The following is a 23,394-nucleotide window of genomic DNA, read 5'->3' as shown; positions in this document are numbered from 1 at the left end:
AAGTTTAACATTGGAGTAGTCAGAGAGGGCACATGATCTAAAATTGGCATATTCAAACTTAATTTAAATTTGCTGTTGCTCACATGAACAGACTAAATGCAACAATAAGACTGAGCTATTTTGCCGAAAAACTGACATGATTGTTTAGTGGAACCCAAGAACGCTGAACACTGAACTGCTTGTCAAGCATAGAGATTAATTTTCCTACAAGTTGTACTCACAGATAACAAAAGGTGAGTGCAATAATGGCGAAATCGGGTTACCTCTAAATTCTTCAACTTCACCTCAAATTAGTTTTGAATTATCCAGCTGCACTCATTTGAGCGCTCCGATAAGACAATTATCGTAAATGCACCTCAAAACTGGTTTTGGATTAGTCAGGCCAACGTTAAGCTTCTGGCACAACTTTCCCAAAATTTGAACCCCAACCGTATTAAAAGTTAGGCAGTTTTCTTAAAAGTCAAGTCAGAAACGAAGTAGCTTACATGAATTCTGCAAATTCTGTTTTGTATACAGTATTTGAGCCTATATGACCTTGTATGAATTGGAGAAAACCGTAATCTATTCCACATAGTGCTGACCAGAGGTAAAGTAGGGAGCTTGGTGTATGTTTTATGATGGTAATGTCTGATTTCCAACCTGGGAGTGCACAGTACACCTGTGAGTCAATCATTTTGGACCACAGTTAAATGTCACAGACGGTAATGAAGAAATAATTGCCGTGAAATTTGGCGTCCTCAATGGACAGGAGTTTTAATCTGATGAAGGTTATTATTCAAAATCCAGGTTTACACACACTTCATTAGGTACTGCTGTTAGGAGAATAAAATTATTTACAGACATGCAAAAGCTGTTTAAAATATGAAAGGAACAATCAGCAGCATGTAGTGAGGGAACTGGAGGACATGTTTAGACATCTTTCTCAGAAGGTTCACACATAAACGACATAATAAAAACGCTGCTTTGAAAACCAAACTAGAGTGAAGCATATTAATATTGGTCAATTTCAGTATTTTTCCAAATTAAAATATAAAATACAGGGAATTTTGAAGTCTGTTTTTGTCATGCTCTTAACTTTTAACCTTAATTTCTTCAGAATGGTTTTTAAGTTGTTTCCCCATACATGCTTTAACTAGCGGCATTGTACATTGGCTGCAACATTCCAGCCTGGGGTTTCCTGAGTGGACTTTGCATGTTCTCCCTGTGCATGTGTGGGTTCTCTCTGGATACTCCAGCTTCCTCCCACTGTCTAAAAGAATGATTTGGGTTAATCGGTCTCTTTAAATTCTTTTTGGGTGTGCTTGTTTGTCCTGTGATGGACTGGCGCATACCTGGTAAGTCTCCCATGTCGGTACCGTCCTGTAAATTTCTAGTATTATAGTAATGCCACACCCATCGCCCCTCTCCAACTTAGGCAATATTTAGACTTCAGAGTGGCTTTTGAAACTGAAAAGTTTTCATGAAATGTGGTTTATTACAGTTTATTTTATAATGAACTGGGCCAATTATTACATTTTTAATAAAGGCTCAGGTTAGTTTAGAAACTTAGCTATTTAAATGTGACAAAAAAGCAAAAACAATAAGTCTGTAAGTGGGCAAGTACTTTTTCACAGCAATGTAAGTATGCAATACCAAAAAACAGGAAATATTTCGAAGAAAGTAGTGTTGAGAGTGCCAGACATTTTGAATGTGTAGTTGGTCTCCCTTTTTCTCATTTTTCTCAGAACATTCCTAGTTTGGCTTGTCTGGAAGATGACATCAGTTACTGGCTGACACATCTGTGTAGCTTTCACGGTAGCAGGAGGCTGAGGACAAACTCAAAAAACTATCTGAAGAATTTCAGGAGGCTGGCGAGCAAGTTTGTTATGGTGTCTCCCCAAACCTTATATAGCAACTTTTAGGCACAATCTAGACTGTTATAAAACACATAGGAAAGGTTAAGCATATTTATGTTCCCTCTTATGTCACTTTGCTTTACAGATCCTAAGGATTTATTAGGGTTCACAAAGCCATGAAGTAACAGCAGCAAATTAATGGGATTTGTGGAAAAGTAACTAAATCAGTTAAATATGTAATGTGCAAAAACAGTAAAATCTTACACTGCCTAATGTTAAAAAGAAAAGCAAATAATAAAAGTTTCCAAACTAACTACAACAATGGGAAAAGTGTGTCCTTCTCTCCTTATTTGGTTTTGTTTTTAACTTAAAACACATCTAACAGTATTACCAGAAGATTGAAAGAGAGAACAGAGATTGAACCTAGAGGCCTGATGAGGACAGAGAAAAACAACACTGGGCTTGAAATGCAGAAGAGGAATCACCCTTCGTGAGGACAGTGAAGGCCTCCAGGACAACAAGACCTTTTAATTTCCAAGTTTTAAAATCAACTTAAGCAGAAACTGTTTAGACAAGTTGAAACAAATCAACGTTTACGTTCAGTTGGAATTTTACTGTCACAAATCAAGGTTTGTTTGGGACTAAAAACCCGACAGAACTAAATCCAAGAGGGGAAACATGATGGGATTAATAAAATGAAAGTAGGAAATTACTAAATTACAGCTAGAAAATGTAACTTCTATGGACATGGGTAGATACAAAGGCACCTTTCACAGCTTGATTGTAAAAACGCTGCACTAATTAAATTATCTTTCCTTCTGCTTTAATTTTATCTTCTTCTTGAAGATTCTTGATGTCCAAAGAAATTATTCATGAGAATCAAAATGTTTTTCAGTTCAAATGGATGATTTTTTTTTTTTTAACAATTTGTTTACAGCTATGCCCTGAACGCTGTCCAGGGTGCTGATCCTGGGACCATTGGAGATGTGGGATGTTAAGACAGGTCCTAGAAATCATTCGCCAGCAAAATATATTTAAAAACAGGTTAGCCGGACGAAAATAATGCACAATGCTGTGAAAGTGTTTATTCCTTTACAGATTTCTTCTGTTTTTGTTTTTTCATTTTGAATAATTTTTGCCAGTATTAACTTTAATGTGACAGGAAAGCAGGGTGGAGACAAAAGGGGAAGACATGTACTAAATGCCCCACGACTTGGAAACGAACCCAGGACAACTGTATTGAGGATTGCCTCTGCATATGGTAAGCTTGCTCTACCGTCTGAGCCACCCAGCACCACTGTTTATTTGTCAGATCATCAAATTTTAGTATTAAAAAAAACTATGAGAAAATACAAAGAGCATTTTTCAAATTATGTGTTCCTTTTTGAGATTTTTCTGTCATTAGAGAGGTTTCATTTAAATCACTTGGTCAGGTAATAATACTCATGCCTGAAGTTAACTTTTAAAAATATTTTTAATTACAGTTAATTCATGATATAACAATGAAGATGTTTTTTTTTTGTTTTTTTATTGCTTTCTTCTCTTAATGAATCACATCATCATTTGAAAACATTTTACACCTTTTAGGTTATCTTTATTAGATATTAATGTTGTTTAGTACTTAATGTTTAAATTAACATTTAAATGTTAAAAAAGCGCCCTGCGACAGACTGGCGACCTGTCCAGGGTGTACCCCGCCTCTCGCCCGAAACGTTGGCTGGAGATGGGCACCAGCACCCCTCCCGACCCCACTGAGGGAAAAAGGGTGCAAGAAAATGGATGGATGGATGGATGTTAAAAAAGCAAAAATAGAAGAACACTGTTTCACAGTATTGTTCAATTGTAAAATATTGTCTGTAACCTCAACCACATAAGTGCTAATTATTTTCTAAAAACAATATTTGCATAAATTATGTAACTCTGCTTAGTAATAAGCTAGAGTGTATAATACATCTATTACTCAAAGTGTTGGTTATTCAGCAGTGCAATCAGCTGCCAGTCTAGAATATGAATTATACACCATTACATCACTAATTAGGTTCATTGTCATAATGACAAATCATTTCCTGTTTTGAAAGTTGTGTTTTTTTGTATTATTGTAAAGAGAAGGCATTGTTTTAAAGCCTGATTTTCACCAATCAATTACTTAGAGTGCGATTTAAAAAACTAATACAATCTCTCAATTTATTTCAGATCATATACCAATATATTTCTCCTCTTCCTTCATATATTTTCCTCATTTATGTACCCATCTTTTTGTACCAGGATTATCAGATATTTTCCCAAAGCTCTGTTTCAATTCCGTTATGCAGCTACCTTCCTTATTAAAAAGTAGCCGCAAAAATGTTTCTATAACAAGGAAACCCCCAGTCTCATTCCTCCTCCACACGGAAAAGGTTCATAAATCCCATGTCAAGTGTCCACCCACTTCAAAGAGTCCAAAGACACCTCTTCTACCGCACTGATGCTGAGGAGTTCCCTGGAGAGACAAGGATAAAAGATATGTCTATGATTCCTGAAACTATGAGCATTTAACTTAATATTGACTCCATGTGGGCATTTCAAAGTAACAAGAAGTCGCCTTGTGTTTTACAGACAGCACTTGCTTTAAATATTAAATGAGACCAATTATAATTATAAAAAAACAAAACAAACATAAGCTCACGTCAAAAAATTTTGATTTACTTTGTTACACTTGCACACCAGTGATTGGTATGTAAATACTGTCATGCAAGGAGCAGGCACATCTAGAACAGACACCAGAGGGCATCAGTGGTGGCATCACAAGTGGCGTTTCTTTAGCAGTGTCCGGAGAGTCCGACAGTCAACAGAAAAGTGAAGGTCACAAGTCACAGAGGATGACTTGTTGTCACATGAGACAGACTTAACAGCACTTGATAGAGATCGATAAATGTCAGCTAGAAGTTTGAATGAGGTCAAATGGTCATATGTGTCGCAATGTTTTGATGCAGTTTTGTACCAGTTAACCATTATTATGACCTAGTTCTAGGTTCGGCTCACATTTTTAAACTAGATTCCTTTTCAGTTTGGCAGCCAAGTATTTCAAATTAAGTTCACAACTGAAATATTGACTTATTTCGTTTGGATCACAAACATGTTGGAGTACAAGAAAACATGTGAGGAAATCATTGCAGCTTTAGTATCCCCATGTTTCCAGAAAGAAATTATTCAAATAGGGAAAACAGCAAGCACACAACAGGAGAAGTCCTAAGAACAGAACACCTTGTGAATTGGTTTCAGCAAATCTAAGGAAGACTCATTTTCAGCATGACCCACTGAACGACCTCTCACCTTCCAGGAGGCAGTGAACTGTAAAACTAGCATACATATCCTCAGATCCACAGAGAAGGTGAACCATTCTCTACGACAGATGAATTCAGTGGTTCCACCTGGAAATACCATAACCTTTATTGCAATACTTGTTAAAAGTAATCCCTCTCTTGGGTCTTTCTATTTATTAGGAAAACCTTACCCTGTCCATATTTCAAAACCTAAAGTAGCCTCACATTGTTTTGTGCTCAATCAAAACCAGTATTTCTTAAACATAAACATTAATCTTCCTGGAAGTGATCACATGCTAGTACTTCTGTCATAACTCAATTAATCACGGATCACAAATTGTTTATGGTTGGTCAAAAATACTCTTATCAATAATCTGAATGAACATTTTATAAACATCTGCTTTATTGTTGAATTAATACATTTTTTTAACATCCAGCCATGTCTCCAGTAGTTTTAATGTGGAGATACCATGACCTCATAGGCTCCATAACTTACTTCCTGAGATCTAGATGTAACCTTAGACCCTAAAGACCTCAACTTTGAATAAAATTAAAGTAAATTAAAGAAATTAAAGAATTGAATTAAGGTCTCCCACTTCTCCTACACCCTACTGTATTTTAATAAAATAAGCCTCGTTTTTGTTTTACCTTTTATTCTCACGATTTGAGCCGTTGTTTTGTTTATCCGCTGTATGTGGCCAAGCTTTTAACAAACTATATGACTATAGTCATTGTCAAAACAGCCAGAACAAAAGCAGAAACTCCAAAGGGTCGTAGGAGACTCTAGTGAGAGAGTACACATGACAAATTTACGTGAGACACTTTCTACAGTCGAGAGGAGAGTAGAGCGGACTGGGTGGAATGAGTTAGCCCTAAGGTACAACTTCAGGTCACCCCTTTGGTCGTAAATTGGAGGAACCTGATGACACAGAGTTCAGTGACATGCCCCATCTGCAAGTTTTCTTTTCCTGAGGATGAGGCAACATCCTGCTAAAGTCTTTCTACAAGGCAATGCATACACAGCTGAACTGGTGTCCCTGTATGACATTAAGGTCTTTGTGTGGTCAGTCAAGTACCAGATAGATTCTTCAACCAAAAAAGATAAATGAGAATAGCTCAAACATTAAGTCCATCCCAGAGCCGATCTGATAGATTTCAAGAATAAGCTACAACAGATAGCTTAAAATAAGTTAAATCAGCTTTATGACTTTGTAACCAGGTCTGAGAGGAGACTAAATTGGAACCAGCATTGTGCTAATAGTGCCAACTGCAATATCTTTGTTCTCATAGCGAACTTATACAAATAGTGACACAAAACTTTCAAAAGTTCCACTCATTTTATTTCCACCAGTCTGGGTGCTTATTTTTTCATGGCAATGAGTGATTTTAATTTTTATAAATAATGTAAAACATATATAAACTAAACTAAAATAAAAAAATATATATATATCTCTTTTAAGACATAATTTGTGCCTGTATCTTTCATTCGAAGGTTTAGCCTGAGCATGTCCAAGCTGGAGGAAGAGGATTCTCGTCTGCAGTCTAGTGTAGTCATATCTTCAAAGAACAGTTTGTGTGACAGAGTGATATAGACAGCATTTTTATTTACCCAGCATGTCCTAAATGTTTGCAAATTAAAGCATTGTGGGGATCTGACTTGGAGGCAATGAATGACAGCTGTGAAAAAAAAAACAGATTGGACAATAAAAAAAAAATGAAAAGGGAGGGACCTGTACTGCGTGCATGAGTCATCACTCTCAACCCCCACCCCCCAGTCAAACTGTTTTTCCTTGCAGGTTAGAGAGCTACAGAGCTGCATGTTTTCTTATGGAAAGAATCCTTTATGCAGATAACTGGAGACAGAACTTATTAGGTAAAAGATTTAGAGTTGCATCAAGAATCAAATCAAGCCACTAAAATATAATTTTACATGCAGAAAAGAAATATACCTTCTTATTGTTTTATACTGAAACCTGCTGTATGTGGGTGCGGTTGCATGTTTATATTCATTTTCACCACATTTATATATTGACACGTCTTTGTTTTAAGTTAAAAGAAAATGAAACATCTACAATTGCCTTCAAATAAACATAATACATTTCTATGCAAAATTGTTTATTTAAAAAAAAAATGTAGTCTATGATACTATATAGACTGCTGGCAAACATGCTTGCAATTGACAAGCATATCCTAAAAATTTATATAAAAAGATCCAATGTCCTTGACTTGTAAAATCACAAATGCCATAAATAAACTGTTTGCTTTTTCATTTTTCATTTGACATTTTCTTGAAAACATACACACATAAATAATTTTATTCATCTACTTCCAAACCAAAGAGATGTTTGGCTCAAGATAACTGACTTTCTAGCATTTGATAGGAAAACATAAACATGTCAGTGCAATTTCTGATTTTCTGCTGTAAAAAATTGGTGAACGTTAAAATATTTTTAATTCTTTGGGATTTCAATATGGTACTCATTATTCTGCAAATGATAACAAGGAAAATGGTTCTGATCTGAAGTTTTTTAAGTTGAAGTATTAAGACTCTGTTGTAGCAGCCAGCTCTTGTGCTTCTATCAATAACTCTTGTGAGACTTCATCTCCTTAACTGGGGTCGACCTGTGTTTAATTGAATTTATTAAACATAATTACGATCTAGGTAAAATGTCTAACAGCTTGTGTGAGTCCTGAGAAAAGGGGGGAAAAAAACTAATGATCCAGTTGAGAGTACTACATCCAGATCTGAGATAACATTGTGTGAAAGCACAGATCTGGACAATGTGACATTGTATTTCCAGAGAAGAGTCTATCTTGAATAATTAGAGATGAATGACCTTAATCTGATAGACGAACAATGAATAGGTCTGATGTGATCATAGCTTTCTCCCCCATATTCAATAGGAGTATGCAGCATTTTCAGTTCATTGATTTTGATGCATTGTATAGACCAGATCGCACATAGGTTTGAGGTTAACAGATGTAGGATTTGGAAAAATAATAAAATTTCAATATTTGATAGTTCTTATGTTTTGATCTCCTGAAGTGTGGATATTTTGTTTAGGAATGTATGAATGTCCCAACTGGTTAAAAATCACAACTTATCATAAACATCCTTTACAAACCATTACATGTAGATTTGATTCAGGTGTGTTGGACCAGAAAACACTTCTAAGCCACTGTCCCTTGAGGACTGGAATTGCAGACTCCTGCTTTATACTTTGACTGCTAAAAGTCACCACCTGGAATTAACTAAGTAGATAGATATGAGCCTCTTACTGGATAATTGCTGCATGGGCAATTATCTTTCGGTTGGCAATAAGTTAGCTGATGCAATGGGCAGCTTCTCATTTCTTAAACAACCACATTGAATGACATATGTCATGGTTGTAGCCTTTTTAAGAACGGTCAAATCATTGGCATTCATCAAGCAGATTAAAAAAATCTAAGAGGACTGTAAAAACTGTCTGTTTATCAATCTGAAAAGAAAGTGGGAACCCACCATTTTAAATGTGGTTGGAAAAATTTTTTTGAATGCTCATCATCGATGAATAAGCAAATGTTTGGTGAAATCAAATCAGAGGAAGACAACAATAGAGCTCAGGGTTATGTTTAATAGTGAAAGTAAGAGCAAAGGTAACTCAAAGGAACAGCTGAGGTTAAGTGGAGAAAAATGTTTCAGTTTGCAGGGGAGCGTAAAGATTGGACCTTGGAGCAATCGAATAGGATCATGTAGTCTAGATTTTCCCTGTTCCAGTGACATGGGTGTGTCAGGGTAAGAAAAGAGTTAGACAAAGTGAGTGTCTCATCCTACCTATTTTCTACTTCGGAGCAATAAAGCAGGCAAACCCAAGCGTAAAGGCAAGACCAAACCTGGAAGTTTACAAGTTTGGTTTTGCATACTGGTCAGTGCAGAGGATGTTGCACTGATCAGTCTTCAAGCAGCAGCTTAGTCAGATCTAATCATTTTAGCTGCAAGTATGTTAAATATTGTTTCACAAGCATTTAGGGAAGTTATTGATTACTTAGACAGCTGCATCTCTGTGTCCTGAGACTCGCTGTTTGTGTTCACAATGTTCAGCACCAGGCATCTTCAAAAGAAAAACAAACCAAGTAGGTTCCAGTATTAGGACAAGCTGAGCTCTGCATCCAGCATCCTATTCTCTTTTTGTAGCTTTCAAACTTGTAATCTATTGGTTTCCCATAACCTATGCACATGGGTGATCAAGCACCACCCTGAAAGCACTGATTATTCTTTTCATTGTGCATACAGTTTGCCTAAAACTGTTTTTCTATGACTGTAACACAAATCTACAAACATTTGATTAAATAGAAATCATCCAGGCATGTCTTGTAAACATCAACATGTCAACAAGGTAAGAATCACATTTTATCTGACAGGAGAGGTAGGAGACACTGATCTACATAAATATAAAACTTATTGAGAGAAAGGACAATCTCTGGTTTCAGCTATAGAAGTAAAGTGCTATATATAGCAATTTCCTCCTTTCCCTTTTTTTTCTTCCTTCTGCATCACAATTCCTATATAAAACTGGCAGAACTACCACTTCTATCTTTTCAACAAAAACAATTAAAACTGGAAATTAAAGGTTTTTGTTTTGTGCAAAAGCTTTATTTTAAAGAAATACTAGACACCATGTAGGACGCCAACTTCCATTATTACAATAAAAGCTTTAACTAATGATATCAAAGGACCCGTCTTTGTTTTACCAAGAAACATGAAATAAGGTCAAAATTATGTCCTGGATCTATTCAAAAATTATTTTGTGCTTCATTGGTGCATGCACTGAAGAAATTCTCTTAAGTGTAACACTACTGTCAATACAGTGGGACAAAGAAACAATGCAAACTACATAAAGCCCAAGAAAACATACAAGTGAAAGTGAAAAGAGGGGGTGGAACCCTTTAACTATATTCACAAAATGTAAAGAAGCAACAGAAAAGATGGCTTTCTCTCCTGAAGGTGAATTTCATGGCACTAAAGGAAGACAAAAGATGAACAGGGCCAAGTCCATTAGGGCGCGCAAAGAGGAAACAAACTAGAAGGCTTGGTAATTGTAAAAAGAAATCTAGAGGCATTTAAGATGAATCTTCCAGTAGTTCGAAGACTGGGTTGACGGTGTATGAAATGAAAGGAACTAGGCAATGGGGTGGGGTTGTGAAAGTAGCTTGAGGGAGGCGATGGACTTGAAGGAAAGCTTTGGAGGAAAGCTTCACAGCGTCTTAAAGACTAATTTTTGGTGTACTCAGCTCAACCTCTGGTTTACCAATGCTACTTCTATTTTCTGTATTGCAGGTTGATTATATTGGGGTAACCAGAAGTTATATTTATACCTCTATATTGTTAATGCGAAGGATTAGCATTTACCTGAGTATCAGCTCTAACAGCAATTTCCAAATATATTTGTTGGAAAAATAAATTAAGTCCTAACCTGAAATATGTAATTGCCAGCACACACAAAAACACTGTTTTCAAGATGTTACGATAAAGGAACAGTGTTATTAAGGTTACTAACGACTGCATACAGTGCTTTCAGAATTCAGAAGATCAGGGTGTTTTAGGTATGTTTTGCTCTTGGCCCAGGTCTGCAAAGTCATTAGCTCCAATATGTCAAAAATTATTTTAAATGGTCAACTAAAAATCGTTATTAGCATAACAGCAATCTACCCTAATGAGCTTTGACTCTTTCCAGTTGGAAGGCCTCATTGCCATCACCCTAATTTTTAGCTGCCTCCACAGATTCTTTATCTGATTTAAAGTGGAACTCCAGCATACTCCAAAACATCAATGTTACAACTGGTTAGAAGAAGCATTTAGGTAAAATTAGAAGATTACTTAGCCTAGGATTTATGTTTAAGTGAAGGTACTTTCGCAAGGATGTTGATGCCACAATGTGAGCTTTAATTTTTCCAATTTATTTGCTCAGCACTCGCTACAGTTTTCTTTTTCTACAAGACACCTTGCTGCAGAGACAATGTTGCCCAAAGCAACAAGTGGTAGCAAAAGAAGAACCTAGATGAAGTATATAATGTACAACCTTAGCTGAAGCTACTTTTAATGGGATCATTTTTAAGTGGGTTTGACATTTATGGAAAGTTTGTAGTTATTCCTTTTGTAGTTTTATGCAGCCCTGCACATATTTACAGACATCTACATGAAGGTGTGTACATATCTGTAATATGCCTAAATTCTAAAAGTTACTTTTTAATAAGAAGCAATGCTAGTTTTGTGCGTGCTGTACTTTTAGGGCACACCAAAGTTTATACTAAAGGTTGGATCCCAAGCATAACTGTTCTTTAAATGTTGTTTTTGTCAACAAGGATACAGTTAGACAGAAGCATTTTGGTCGTTAGCTTCCCTTAAAAAATTAACGTTCCACATGATCTGCTCATGAAACATTGAACAGACATTCCAGTGATTAACTCTAAGCAAGGACATTCTAGGTGGTCCGTAGAAGTCGGCATTATAAATGAACACTGAGGAATGACTAAAGAAACCTGTGGCACTGGCTTAGGTCAGCTCAGTCATGTAATGTCAAGCTGACATGGTCCTTCCTGCCAAATTAGCCAAGAAAAAGAGTAGGCAAGTAATGGGAACACTCTAGCTTAGAACAACAGAACCTTATCTAAATGTCAAAGGAGTACATATAACATTGACTACACATGATGTACTACAACTATCCTGAAAAGGTGCAACAGCTCATGTTAGATGAAGGAACACATCACAAGCAAAACCAATGGAAAAGGTTTGTGGAAAAACTACTTTAAATAAGCTTAGACTGGACTTTGCTGCAGGACCGCAGCAGAAAATTATGTTAAAAGGAATTTTACAAGTGGTAAGTTGATGCCAATCATCTTCCTCTTTGTTTTAACTATCAGGTGTCAGGGTGAGTGTAGAATTACCTAATTTACTTTACAGCATTTCTTGAGTCTATTTGTCAGGGTGATTATTCCACATGTACACAAATAATTTAAAAAAATGTATTTGAAGAAAAGAAATAATTAGCAAATTGAGATTTACTGTAAAAAAATTATTTATACCTCAGTCAAGAAAGGAAAATGATCTATTATGAATAATCCATGTTTTTTTTATCATCCTGAACATATTTAAACAAAAGACTGCTGATAATGTAGTTGGCCCTTTTTCTTACACAGATTCATGCACGCGCGTGCACGCGCATACACACACACACACACACTGAATAAAGATTTGTTGCAAGAATGAGTCATCTCCATCCAGCTGTCCACAGGGCATCCATCTGATAAGCATACCCACACTCTCACATCAGGAACAAATGTAAACATTGCAATAAAACCTGCTGTAATAAAATCAATTCTGCATTAAATATGGATTCCAATGTTATACTATTCAAATACTTGGCATTCAAGCTATATGCAAATACAGCTCTGGGCTTAATGTTGTAGCAGCACTGTCTTTCCCTAATCTGTCCAAATCAATGTAGCCGTTTTACAAATTCTTTATGTAGATTATTTTCTCTCACACATTCATTTATCTTGCTTACCACTCTTTCTGCCCTGACAAAATCCTTTCAGAAGATTTACTTGTAAGAGATTTTTTATTTTATTTTGGTAGAAGAACATAAAAAAATCCACTTCATTAGCTACACCATGATAGTTCCAACTTAAATCCTCCTTCGTCATCATAATACTGTCATTTTCTGGTGGCATAGACTCAGCAACTGGCCTAAAATATTGATCAGAAATGTTGTTCCATATTGACATGATAGCATCACCTATTCAACAACATCCCAAACTTTTTTCTACTGCAGGGGAAACCAGTTCTGTCCTTCGAAGTTCCTATCCTGCAACTTTTAGATGCAACCCTGTTCCAACACACCAAACCTGGACTCCTTCATTAGAGTATCATTCAAATCCACAGAAGTCTGGCATCAAGCCACTCAGATAAATTAGGCGTGTTGGAAGGAGATGCAAAAAAAAGTTGCTGGATAGTAGATCTCGAGGACTAGACTTGGGTATTCCTGCTATACTGGATAGAGATCTGATACAGAGAAATCAAGAGTTTTTTCAGATCAAGCTTCTGCAAGAAATTTCGCCCACGCGATTGCTGCACACTAGAAAGTTATTTTGTTAAGCACAGGGTCTGGTTGTCGGCAAAAATATACAAGTTCACTTTGACCATCCCATTTGACACCAATAACCATGCCATGCTCACAGCGATCAAAATGAAATGACGTCATTGTGATTGGCTGAGTGTCCAATCAAGTCAGCAGGCAATTGATTGGATGTAGGCCGTCGGCGGATGGACATTTTGTGGGGAATTTACTTGAGTTGAGTGCTGACAGGTATCATTTGTTTAAAAGACGCAAAGAAAGTTGGCTTTATTTATTTATGTTGTTGATCATCTGAACTTGAAGCTAAAGTTTATAAGACCAGAGCCCAAACAAGTCTAGCAGACAGTGTGGTGAAGTGCCCTCAAAGAGGCTGTCTGCTCAGCTAGGCTGAACGATTTGGCGCTCTGTAGGCTGAGGCATCCCATTTGGCTAATGAAGTCCCAGACTGTCTTCACACCACACCCCCACCCACCACTCCACTATGAAATGTTCTACTCATGAAAGTAATGAGCCAGGGAGGGAGAAAGACTCTTCTGGCCACTGATAACCTCAGACTAAACTTGCAACCTTACGAGACAAGGGCCTAATATCTGGCCGTCAATCAGCCCCAGCATCCCCGGCTGGAGTGTTTAGTTACAAGGATCAATTATTTACCAGCCTCCTCTTTCACTACTCAGTGCACCCAAAAAAGGAGTGTGAAGAAATAAGAAAAGAAAAACACTGTCAAGTGGTAGCCAATACAATAGAAAGAAGTTAGCGAGAAAAAACTTCTGTGTTTAGCATCACACAGTGTTTGATCAATAAATTGTGAATTATGATACCATTTGACTTGAAAAGAATAAAATATGTGCCTCCTCTGCACAATGTGCTGCAGTAAAAATGCATTATCTATAAGCATATTACGGTGGACGTACAGCATGAAAAACTAAAATGCCATAGTGAGCGTTTACAATAATTTCAATATATTTATATGCAACTGTTATTATTTATTCCAGACAATAAAACAACAACTTCAAAGCATTAACAGTCTGAAAAACATGTTTAAACAAGATGGTTGACAACTCTCAAATATTATGGTACCAGATGAAAAACATGCACAAACAGTATTGTAATGATGCAATCTCTCTGAATCCATGTACTTCATATTTACTCTTAACCCACTGACTGCACAGCTGAAACAGCAACTTCAAGCTTTTAACTAATTTAGAGACAAGATCATATTACCTCTTTGCTCAAATTAACATTAGCACTTCACCTTGCTGGCTCAGTCTGGAAATAAGCACAAAGTCACAAAGAACATCTTTAACCTTAAACAGTAAAACAATTAGAATATTTATTGCAGGCTCTATTCAACACTACAAATAATTAAAATATGTGATTTTATTTCAGTAGAACTGTTGACAGTGTGAGATGTTTTTATAAATATTCTCTTAAGATGATTAAATTGTGCAATTACACATTTCTACTGAATATCTCTGTTGATATAAAACAAGTTATCAGAAAGAGAACTGTATTAGTCAGTGGAAATACTGCAGATTGCTTAGTTATTTGGAAAAAGAAGGTTTGGCATCCAGTTGCATATCAGAAAAGGACATAATTACAACAAAAGGCAACATTGCCAAAAAATTAGAATTCCTGTACACGATTATGCAAAAATTATTGTTTTTTTATTTGTTTTAAACAGATATATAGTGTCTGTGGGATTCCCATCAAAACTGTCGCAATATCAATGCTGTGCCAGCAGGTGGCATTAACATAAACACTAATTATATTTAAATTAAAAAGACTTGATTTGGATTTTTTTTTACAGTGAGCTTGTATGAACTAACTGTTCTGCTTTCTCCAGTAGAAATATGTCATATCACCTCAAGCTTGTCCGAATCATAAACCTGCGAGAAGTGGGAAGCTAACAAGCTGATCATGCGTCAATCCGCACAAGCACAGGAGCATGTTGTCTTTTATGCTGCTGCACAACTGACACACTGATGCAAAAATATTAACATTTACTAGCACCCTTGACCATTAAAACAGGGTAGGATAGATTCCCATCTTGATGCTATTTACATCAAATTCTAACTTTACCATTTTGATATCAGACAACCGTTTTCTAAGCAGTTATTGTACAAGTGTAAAACTCTGTCATAAATACAGCTGCAATTTCTAGGTCTTAGCAAACAAAAGTTGAAGGAGATATAGTATTCTCCTGCTGTAGTTTGTCCACCATTCTACATGTTGTGCAATCACAGATGGCAAAACACCAACACCGGGGTTGTCCCATCAAAAAAAAAAAAAACATCATGTAAAAGCGCACAAGGGATCAGTGTGATGACTACACAGAGTAAAAACCTTATGGGGTCCAAATGGTCCAATCTCTTAAAATTGCTGGAGGGTTAAACAGTAAGACCAAGAGCAGAAAAATGTACTCTGCAAAGTGAGTGGGGTGACAGTTCCTGCAAAGGGAGGAAATACAAGCAATTTGTTTAACCACCTTAAAATGAAGCATGTGCTTGACTACCAGCAATGCAGCTGACAACATGTTCCAGTCACAACACTGGGAAGAAAAAGCAGGAACTGTCCAAACGGTTAGTGATTTGAATAAATATGATTTTAAAAGATGTGCAGCGTCTGCTTACTGGTAGAGCAGAGAATTGTGTGTATGAATGGAGTAGTTAAACAGTGATTAGTGTCAAGTCAAGTTCTGCAGTCAAACTAATGTCTGTAAATGGTGTTTCAGTGCCCCAATGCTTCCCACACTGGATGTCTTGCCACATATTTCTGTGGAGGTAGCTAATTTGTCCTGGTTGAATACAATAAATTTTCACTTCATTATGTGCTAGCTCATCATACTTTAACAGCAATCACAGAATAACAAAGAATATTAAGTTGGTTTGCTGTTGCTGCACCATGGCCTAGTGCTCTACACACATCTTGGCCTGTGCCTCTTGATGTAAAGCAGGTAGATAAAGACAGGATTAAATTTTTTATTTAAATGTAAAACCATGTCCTAAGCCTAACGTAAAATTATATATGTATTGTAATTTTTTGCCAGTTTTTTAGGTTGGTTATACACACAAATAAATTGATAATGTGATATAAAGCATATAGAGGTTTTTACTGGCAGAGCCTCTCGTGTCAGATTAATGAGCCATCAGCTGTGAGTCCAGGGGAAGAACCCCATACTGCTCCTGAAAGAGACAGAAGTTGGCTAGTCTTTTGCCATTTTGTTTTCAGCCCACTCCTCTTTATAAGCTTTATTTATAGAATTTATAGTTTTCTCATAGTACGAGGACTTGTTGCTGTACAAAAATTGTTCCTGTTTCTTCACATTTTGCTTCGGAGTATTTATTCTTACTTTTAATCTGGCCTTGCTAAACAGTTTGTTTTGAACTTCTTTCAAAGCTTTTTTGTGTCTGTTGAAGGGCTGAGCGATATGACTTAAAGTCAGTATCATGATACATTGAGCAGTTAATTTTGGTAAAAAAAAAAAAAAAAGGACAATAACTCCACTGAACCCGACCAATACTCAAAAAATAAAGAATATGATACGCCAGCATAACTACTTCACAGCCTGTCATATTGATGGTATGACTCCCCTGGACAGTTTTTTGCAATTATTTTTGGTGTCACTTTAAATTATAGAGTTTAAAGCTACAATGTCTGAAAATAATTGAAGAAAATTTGTACTTTCTGTTGAACTAAACTAGTTTATTAGTATAAAATAACTTTGCTTCCAATCCAAAATTGCCAAACAATTAATGATACATTTTATTTGGGGAAATGAACTGGTCCTCTTCCTTGACGATTGATGGTGGAGGAGGACCTAAGCCCTGTCAATCACCCTCGCATGTAGATGCTGCCCACACTCTTCCCCTGGTTCTTTGCTAGCATACAGCTAGTTCTCCACACTGGAACCTGCCATGAATTCTCAGGCTAGTTAGCGTAGCCACAGATGGTGATGGGTAAACAGTTTTCCTGTAACAGTAAGTTGTTTTTCTGCCATTAGCACATTGAGCAGCGAGTACACTTGTTTGATAGACAGTGCTAAGAACCTCCTTCTGCCTCTGATTGGTTGTTTATCACTGTGAAACAGATGACATGACCACAGGGAGAAGGCAGAGGAGCTAATTTTTTCACAGATGATCTGTCTCATGTTATACTGTCACGACATAGTGAAAGTTTTAAGAAATATTTTTAAAAACATATTTTTACAAAATTAACGTATGTCCCTGAAGTAAAATAGCATATTTAGTTTTTTTGTTTGGGTTATATTACGGTATTCACTGTAATTTGCTCATTTAAAAAGGTCCTTCGTTTTATGGCTAGATTACTACAGCACACTCAACCAGCTGCTACCTCTGAAGGTTTCTGATTGTGAGAACAGAACACAAACTCAAATTTGGTGTGAGGTTATACACAGCCGAGTTAATACTTTCTTCCATCCTTTTCTATAGTTTATATTGCATGTGCTTTTGCTAAAACTGAGTGTAGGTAAAAAAGAATCTGTCAGTGAATCCACAGCTCTTTTTACACAATATTTACGACCTGTACATGGTGCACCAACTCAGTGGAAACGCAGGTAGTCACATAAACAATTTGCTCGGTACATAAGGGAGAGGCTGCATAGGCATCACATGGTTCTTGTTAGCAGATTCTGTTTTGTGGCTGTTTTGAGTGTTAGCAGGTGTACTATAAGTCTTTTATAAGTTCCTATCTAGTGGCATTCTTACATTGCTAGTTCATAAGAGTTATGTCAACATAGGCATTACTGTACAAGATGACTCTATCCATCAGTAAAATAATCAATGAATGAACAAAGGAAAAGAAAACTGAATGAAAGTACAAAATTGGCCTGGATACAGTACTGATCCCTTCAGCAGGACTCAACACAACAAATATATGACCAAAGAAATCTTGGTTAAACACCTAAAGAATCCCAGCAACGCAGTGCAGTTAGGAATGGAGAAGAAAAGTTCAAACAGATAATCAAAATGAGAAAGAACGAGGATTTAAATGTATTTTCAGCTACAGCTGTGTAATATATTGCAAAGTAGGAATGTGTGATATGGCATAAAATTCATATCACGATATCTATCATGATGGGAGGCGGTAACAACATACATTACTATGTTTTTGGCATAAAATGTACAATAGAAACAAAAAAAATACTAATTGAGTGGAACGTATATATTTGTGTCAACTTTTTTTTAGAGTTAGTGGATGGATAGTTATTGTGGGTGTTATTTGTATGTAATGTTTGTAACTGTTTTGTATTATGCTGGTACCTATTACCGTCAGGTCAGCCTTACAAAATCTAATTTTAAGAGAGACCCAGATATGATAGGCAGCATCATAATCTCATGGCGACTACCTGGTTAAATTAAAGTTAAATAAATACATGAAAAATATCTTTCTATAGAAACACTAACTTTAATGTAAAGGACGTCTGTAAAGGACAGCTGATGTGTTTGTGACACCAAGAGTAAACTGCACCAAATATACGTTCTCAAGAAAGAGCTTATATTTTTCAAAAGGTTTGACAAAAAGCTACCCACAAAATGAATGAGTTTTTGGAATGAAACTACTAGTACTACCTATATTTAGAGATCTAAAAACATTAACATGAAAGCGTGCTGTGGTTACAGAAGCAGCACTTTTGCATGGATGTTTAAATAAATAAACAACCCTCTGTGGTGAAACAAGGTATAATTGTGTGACCATAAATCATTTCTCCCAGAATGTCACACTGACTGAGGTCCACAGCATGTACTATACAAAAAAAATTAATTAAATCTATCAAACTGTTTTTTAAGAGCATCTGATTGGCAAGCCGTCTTGGGACAGTTGGCAAATGGGCGGGCAGCGGAGGAGTTTAGAGGTGCTAAAGTTCAGGCAGGAGCGACGCAGCACCCTGTGTCCTGCCAACAGCCCTACAGTGGCGCAAATCCTGACTAAGTTGTTGACCCGTGGCCCCCACCTGCCTTGACCATGTATTATAAGGAGGGAGGGGGGCATCACTTTCCTTCCTAAGCTGCCTTCCACACCAGAAGGCTTTTGACTCATGCCCATCTGTCCTGGTAGTACATACATTAAGTGAAAGCCAAGATACTGGCAACCTGTCCAATTCATGAGTGCCTTGTTATGTGAAGTGTGAACACGATCTCAGCAACCGTTCAGTAGGGAGAAAAATGATCAGTTAGGAGGTCAATCCACACGGCTCTCCTCGAGTTGCAATAACATGTGAGGAACAATTATGACATAAACATTTAGGGAATTATTTTTAAGCTTAATTATTGTTATTTCCTCAGTTAAAAACAAACAAATATAGTAAACAATGAAGTTTTCTGTAATTGGCAATCACACGTTCTTACACGAGAAGAGCAAACTAAAAAGGCCTGAGAAACGCTCATCATTGTGAGTTTGAATGCCTATGCCATTACTAGTTCAAGTAAAGGCAGATTGGGCAACAATGGCTGAAATTCAAATATGTCCTAATCGCTTGCAAATACCAGTGTGGATGGTCAGTCTAGATTCAGTTTAGTCATACATCACACATTTGCCTACAGACTGAGCACATTCTGGGTCATTTTTAGGATGACAATACATTGGTGGGTGAAGTATTACATTAGAAATGATGGTAACAAATGAGAAAAAATGGTATTTATTACTTAAATAAAAAACTCTTGCCTGAAATAAGTTAAATTTCAAACATGTTTTTAAAGAAACGTTTTCTTCAGGCAGGCATTTACCCCAAAACACACAACCTCCCCTTCTTCCCCAGGAGCGCTACTGACCGTTTTAGCAGGTTTCTTTGTCAAGATAAGAGACTAAAAGGCTGACAGATGTTCTCAAAATCTCTCAGATTATCTGTTAAGATGAATCTGATTCTCTACAAAAGGAGAGTGTCTGTCAGATCTGCTAATCAATGTTTGATGGAAGGCACCTCTTCTTTTCCCAGTAAAGGATTCGTTTTTTCGCAATTATAACACCACATGCTAGAAGGCGCCATTGTGCTACATTGAGTTCCATAAACTCATCAGATATCCCCAGAGTGATCAGAATTAGATTTGTCACCACCTGAACTTCCAGTATCATGAAAAGGGAAAGAGAATATGTCACATGAGTACTCTTGAAGTTCAGGACAAACTGCCTAGCTGTCTGATAGAGTATTCTCAATGGATTCGCACTTCTCACACAAGGGTGAGGCTTCTGGGAACATGCTATGTATCATAATCTTTGAGTAGTGTAACTTGTATAAAAACCTGAATTGTATAAAGTGGTGCCGGGCATTAATAGAACACTCATGAATATATTCTAGGCTATTTTACACACAGTCAGGGGTTAACAGCTCCAACTCCTTTCCCCTATTTTCCTTTATATTGCCAATTTTGGGAAGGCTTAGATATTGAAATGTCTCGTTAAGTTGGGAGATAATGAAATTGGAGTTGGTAAATATTCTAATATGGCTCTCTACATGTCCGGTACAGCCCTCTCAAAGTTGAGAAGGTGTTTTCACAAAGTTCCTAATCTGCAGATACCTACAGAAATTAGGGGTGAACCAATTTATTGGCTAGCAAATTTCCTTAATTTTGGGAGATCAGTGATCGGCCGATATTTGCAGGCACTTATCTACCTCAACAAAGGTTTAAAATTCAACCACTGACCTCTTCTGCTCTCCCGTGAGAGGTTTGACTGACAGACCAGCCCACCAGGTCATGACTGCACATTTTCAGTTAATAATAGTCACACCACTGTTGCCAACTCAGAAACATTTTTGCTATATTTAGCAAGAATTTTTTCATTCAAAAAAATTGGTATTGGTCAAGATTGGAATCAGCAGGTCAGGCTAGTTCGGTAAATTAGTGATTGGCCGGAAAACTGCAATCGGTGCACCCCTGACAGAAGAAGGTAAATTATATTTCAGTTTGCGTTGTTTGAATGAGGCAATAGCTGATCCAATTTACAGAATACCAATACTACACAGTCCAAAGACATTCAAGTTCCAGGCATTGAATGTCCCACCTATGATGCAGGGCTGGAGTAAGCAAGGAGTTTGGTGCCATACAATCAACTTGGCACATTTATATGATTAAGAATTTATATATTGTTTATTTTTGCCCACTGACAAGAACGTTTATATATTTCAGTTTTTCATAGTTGTGTGAACCTCTTTTCAAAGGTTAAAAGTTATGATTTAAATTCAGCCTCTTAATCTGATCCTTATTTCAAATGGATAAAACAAAAAACTAACATAAGCTTATATTGTGATACATTTTTTAGTCATTTTGCCCAGTTCTATCTTTTATTGTCGGTTTAGAACAAAATCTCCAAGGAATTTTTATAATATCTTGTTAAAACTATGCAATAAAAACATAATATTTAAAAGCAAAAGAGGTTGAAAGTGGTAATAATAAAGTGTAACTAATAAAGTGATCCATATATCAAAGACACAAAAACACTAACAGATAATTAAGGTGTGAACGTACCTGAGCAGCCTGGATGTCTAAGTAATGAAGCACTTCTTTAAGCATGACAGGCATGTGAGGAGGCTTTTCAGCAGAAACACAAGAGTGTCCGTCAGACCTATCCCAAGAACCAGGGCCAGAAGACAAGCCGGCGGTGGCAGAATTCAGCCTCAACATTAATGACCTCCATGCTCTCCGTGCTGCCGGGTTTGTTTTCCATATCATTATATTGGAGATAAAAAGCATGTTCTTGTAATGACCTGTGGAGAAACAACAGCAAGTTATGCTAATTTAATGTACTACTCCAGGTTTGTGGCTGTTTTTTAACACTATAAAAAATAAATATTAGTTTAGCCTGACACGAGTGTTTTATTGTCCCTATATTTATTCATTCTGGAGCTTTCTCCAAATCTGCTGCTAACAAAGCAATGTGGTGTGTCACACCACATTGTTGCAATGTTGCGTTTGCTGACAATAACAATTTCCTTCCTCTGCAACTTGACGTTAACATAATTAATGTTATATTCTGACTGCACAGTTCTTATTTCCCACTACACTGTGTATTATTGAGAAGAACTGTAAATACTAAACATTTTTTGTTGACTCAATTTTGGTATTTTTAGAAATATTTTCCACCACAATATACTGTAAGTCATAAAAATAGTAAATTGTATGTGACAAGTAAGATTTCTATAGTCCATCAAAATTAATTGATGGACTATAGAAAAGATTAAGCATGAAATGACAATGATAGAAAGATAAAATTAGCAAGTTAACTCTCTGCTGCCCAATAACACAATAAGAAGTTATGATGAGCAACAATAGAGAGGTTCTCTTAAAATGTGGGTAAAGCATTTACCAGTAGGAGGTGGATGAAGTGTCACTCTAAGTCAGCGACAACCTGTCATCGCCATCTAATTTTATTACACCAATAGAAAATTAATATTATAAATGTGCTTTATTAATAAACACCCAAAGATTCCCTGATTGCACAGCCTAACCGGTGTGCTAAAGGCATTATTAGTCCATAACTGGTGTGAAACTAGCCTGATAAACACCAGTCCCTTTGTCTGCACTTTGCTTTGCACAGTGTCTGGACCCTTAGCTTTAAGAAAAGGAGGTGCTCTAAAACAGCACAGAAAATCAATATCATTATTCACAACTCTTTCTGCGCACTACTTGGCTGGTTGAAATTAAATCTGAGAAATCAAGCTCAATGAGAGAAATCAGAGATGGAACATCAAAGGGAGATGAGAATTGAGCGGAATTGCAGAAGAAAGTGTAGTATATTTAAAGAATGCCATATGAATAAATAGATCAATTGGGCTGGTTTCTCAGAAGACTAGCACTCGACTCATGAAGGAGACACGGAGTCTGAAGATTTGCAGTGTGCCAGTGTGTTATATTGATGGTGAAAGACAACAATACATATAAATCCAACAAGAAAAACAGACATTTAAAAGGCCATACAAAAACAAAACATGCGCAATACTAGGGAAGAAAAYAAACAAACAAAACCAAAGTAAATTAATCCCCACAGTTGACCAAGCCCACACCCTTCAGTCCGTTGACCCCAMGCTGGGGTAATCAAATCCCAAGACAGGCTGACTCTGGGTAAGGTGCTTGCCTTGATGTGGTTTAGGTCCCAGGTGGGAAATCCGAAATCAAGATGAGACAGAAA

General features: G+C 36.7%; 1 protein-coding gene across 2 annotated transcripts in view; it reads right to left on the bottom strand.

Annotated features, from left to right (window-relative positions):
* mettl15 (methyltransferase 15, mitochondrial 12S rRNA N4-cytidine) overlaps positions 1 to 23,394 on the bottom strand; it is a 66,966-nt gene that overhangs the window by 34,096 nt on the left and 9,476 nt on the right. Inside the window, exons 2-3 of one of the 2 annotated variants that reach the window (XM_008405160.2) lie at positions 21,735 to 21,973; positions 4,264 to 4,314 (exon numbers count right to left, since the gene is read on the bottom strand). In XM_008405160.2, coding sequence (XP_008403382.1) covers positions 4,264 to 4,314; positions 21,735 to 21,959 — 276 coding nt within the window. In that variant the 5' untranslated portion in view covers positions 21,960 to 21,973. The remainder of the gene's footprint in view (positions 1 to 4,263; positions 4,315 to 21,734; positions 21,974 to 23,394) is intronic. The other variant, XM_008405161.2, reaches the window with a different exon arrangement.

The sequence above is a fragment of the Poecilia reticulata genome, linkage group LG3 (assembly GCF_000633615.1).
Source record: "Poecilia reticulata strain Guanapo linkage group LG3, Guppy_female_1.0+MT, whole genome shotgun sequence".
Taxonomy (NCBI): Eukaryota; Metazoa; Chordata; class Actinopteri; order Cyprinodontiformes; family Poeciliidae; genus Poecilia; species Poecilia reticulata.
This window is presented reverse-complemented; position numbering and strand designations above follow the sequence as displayed.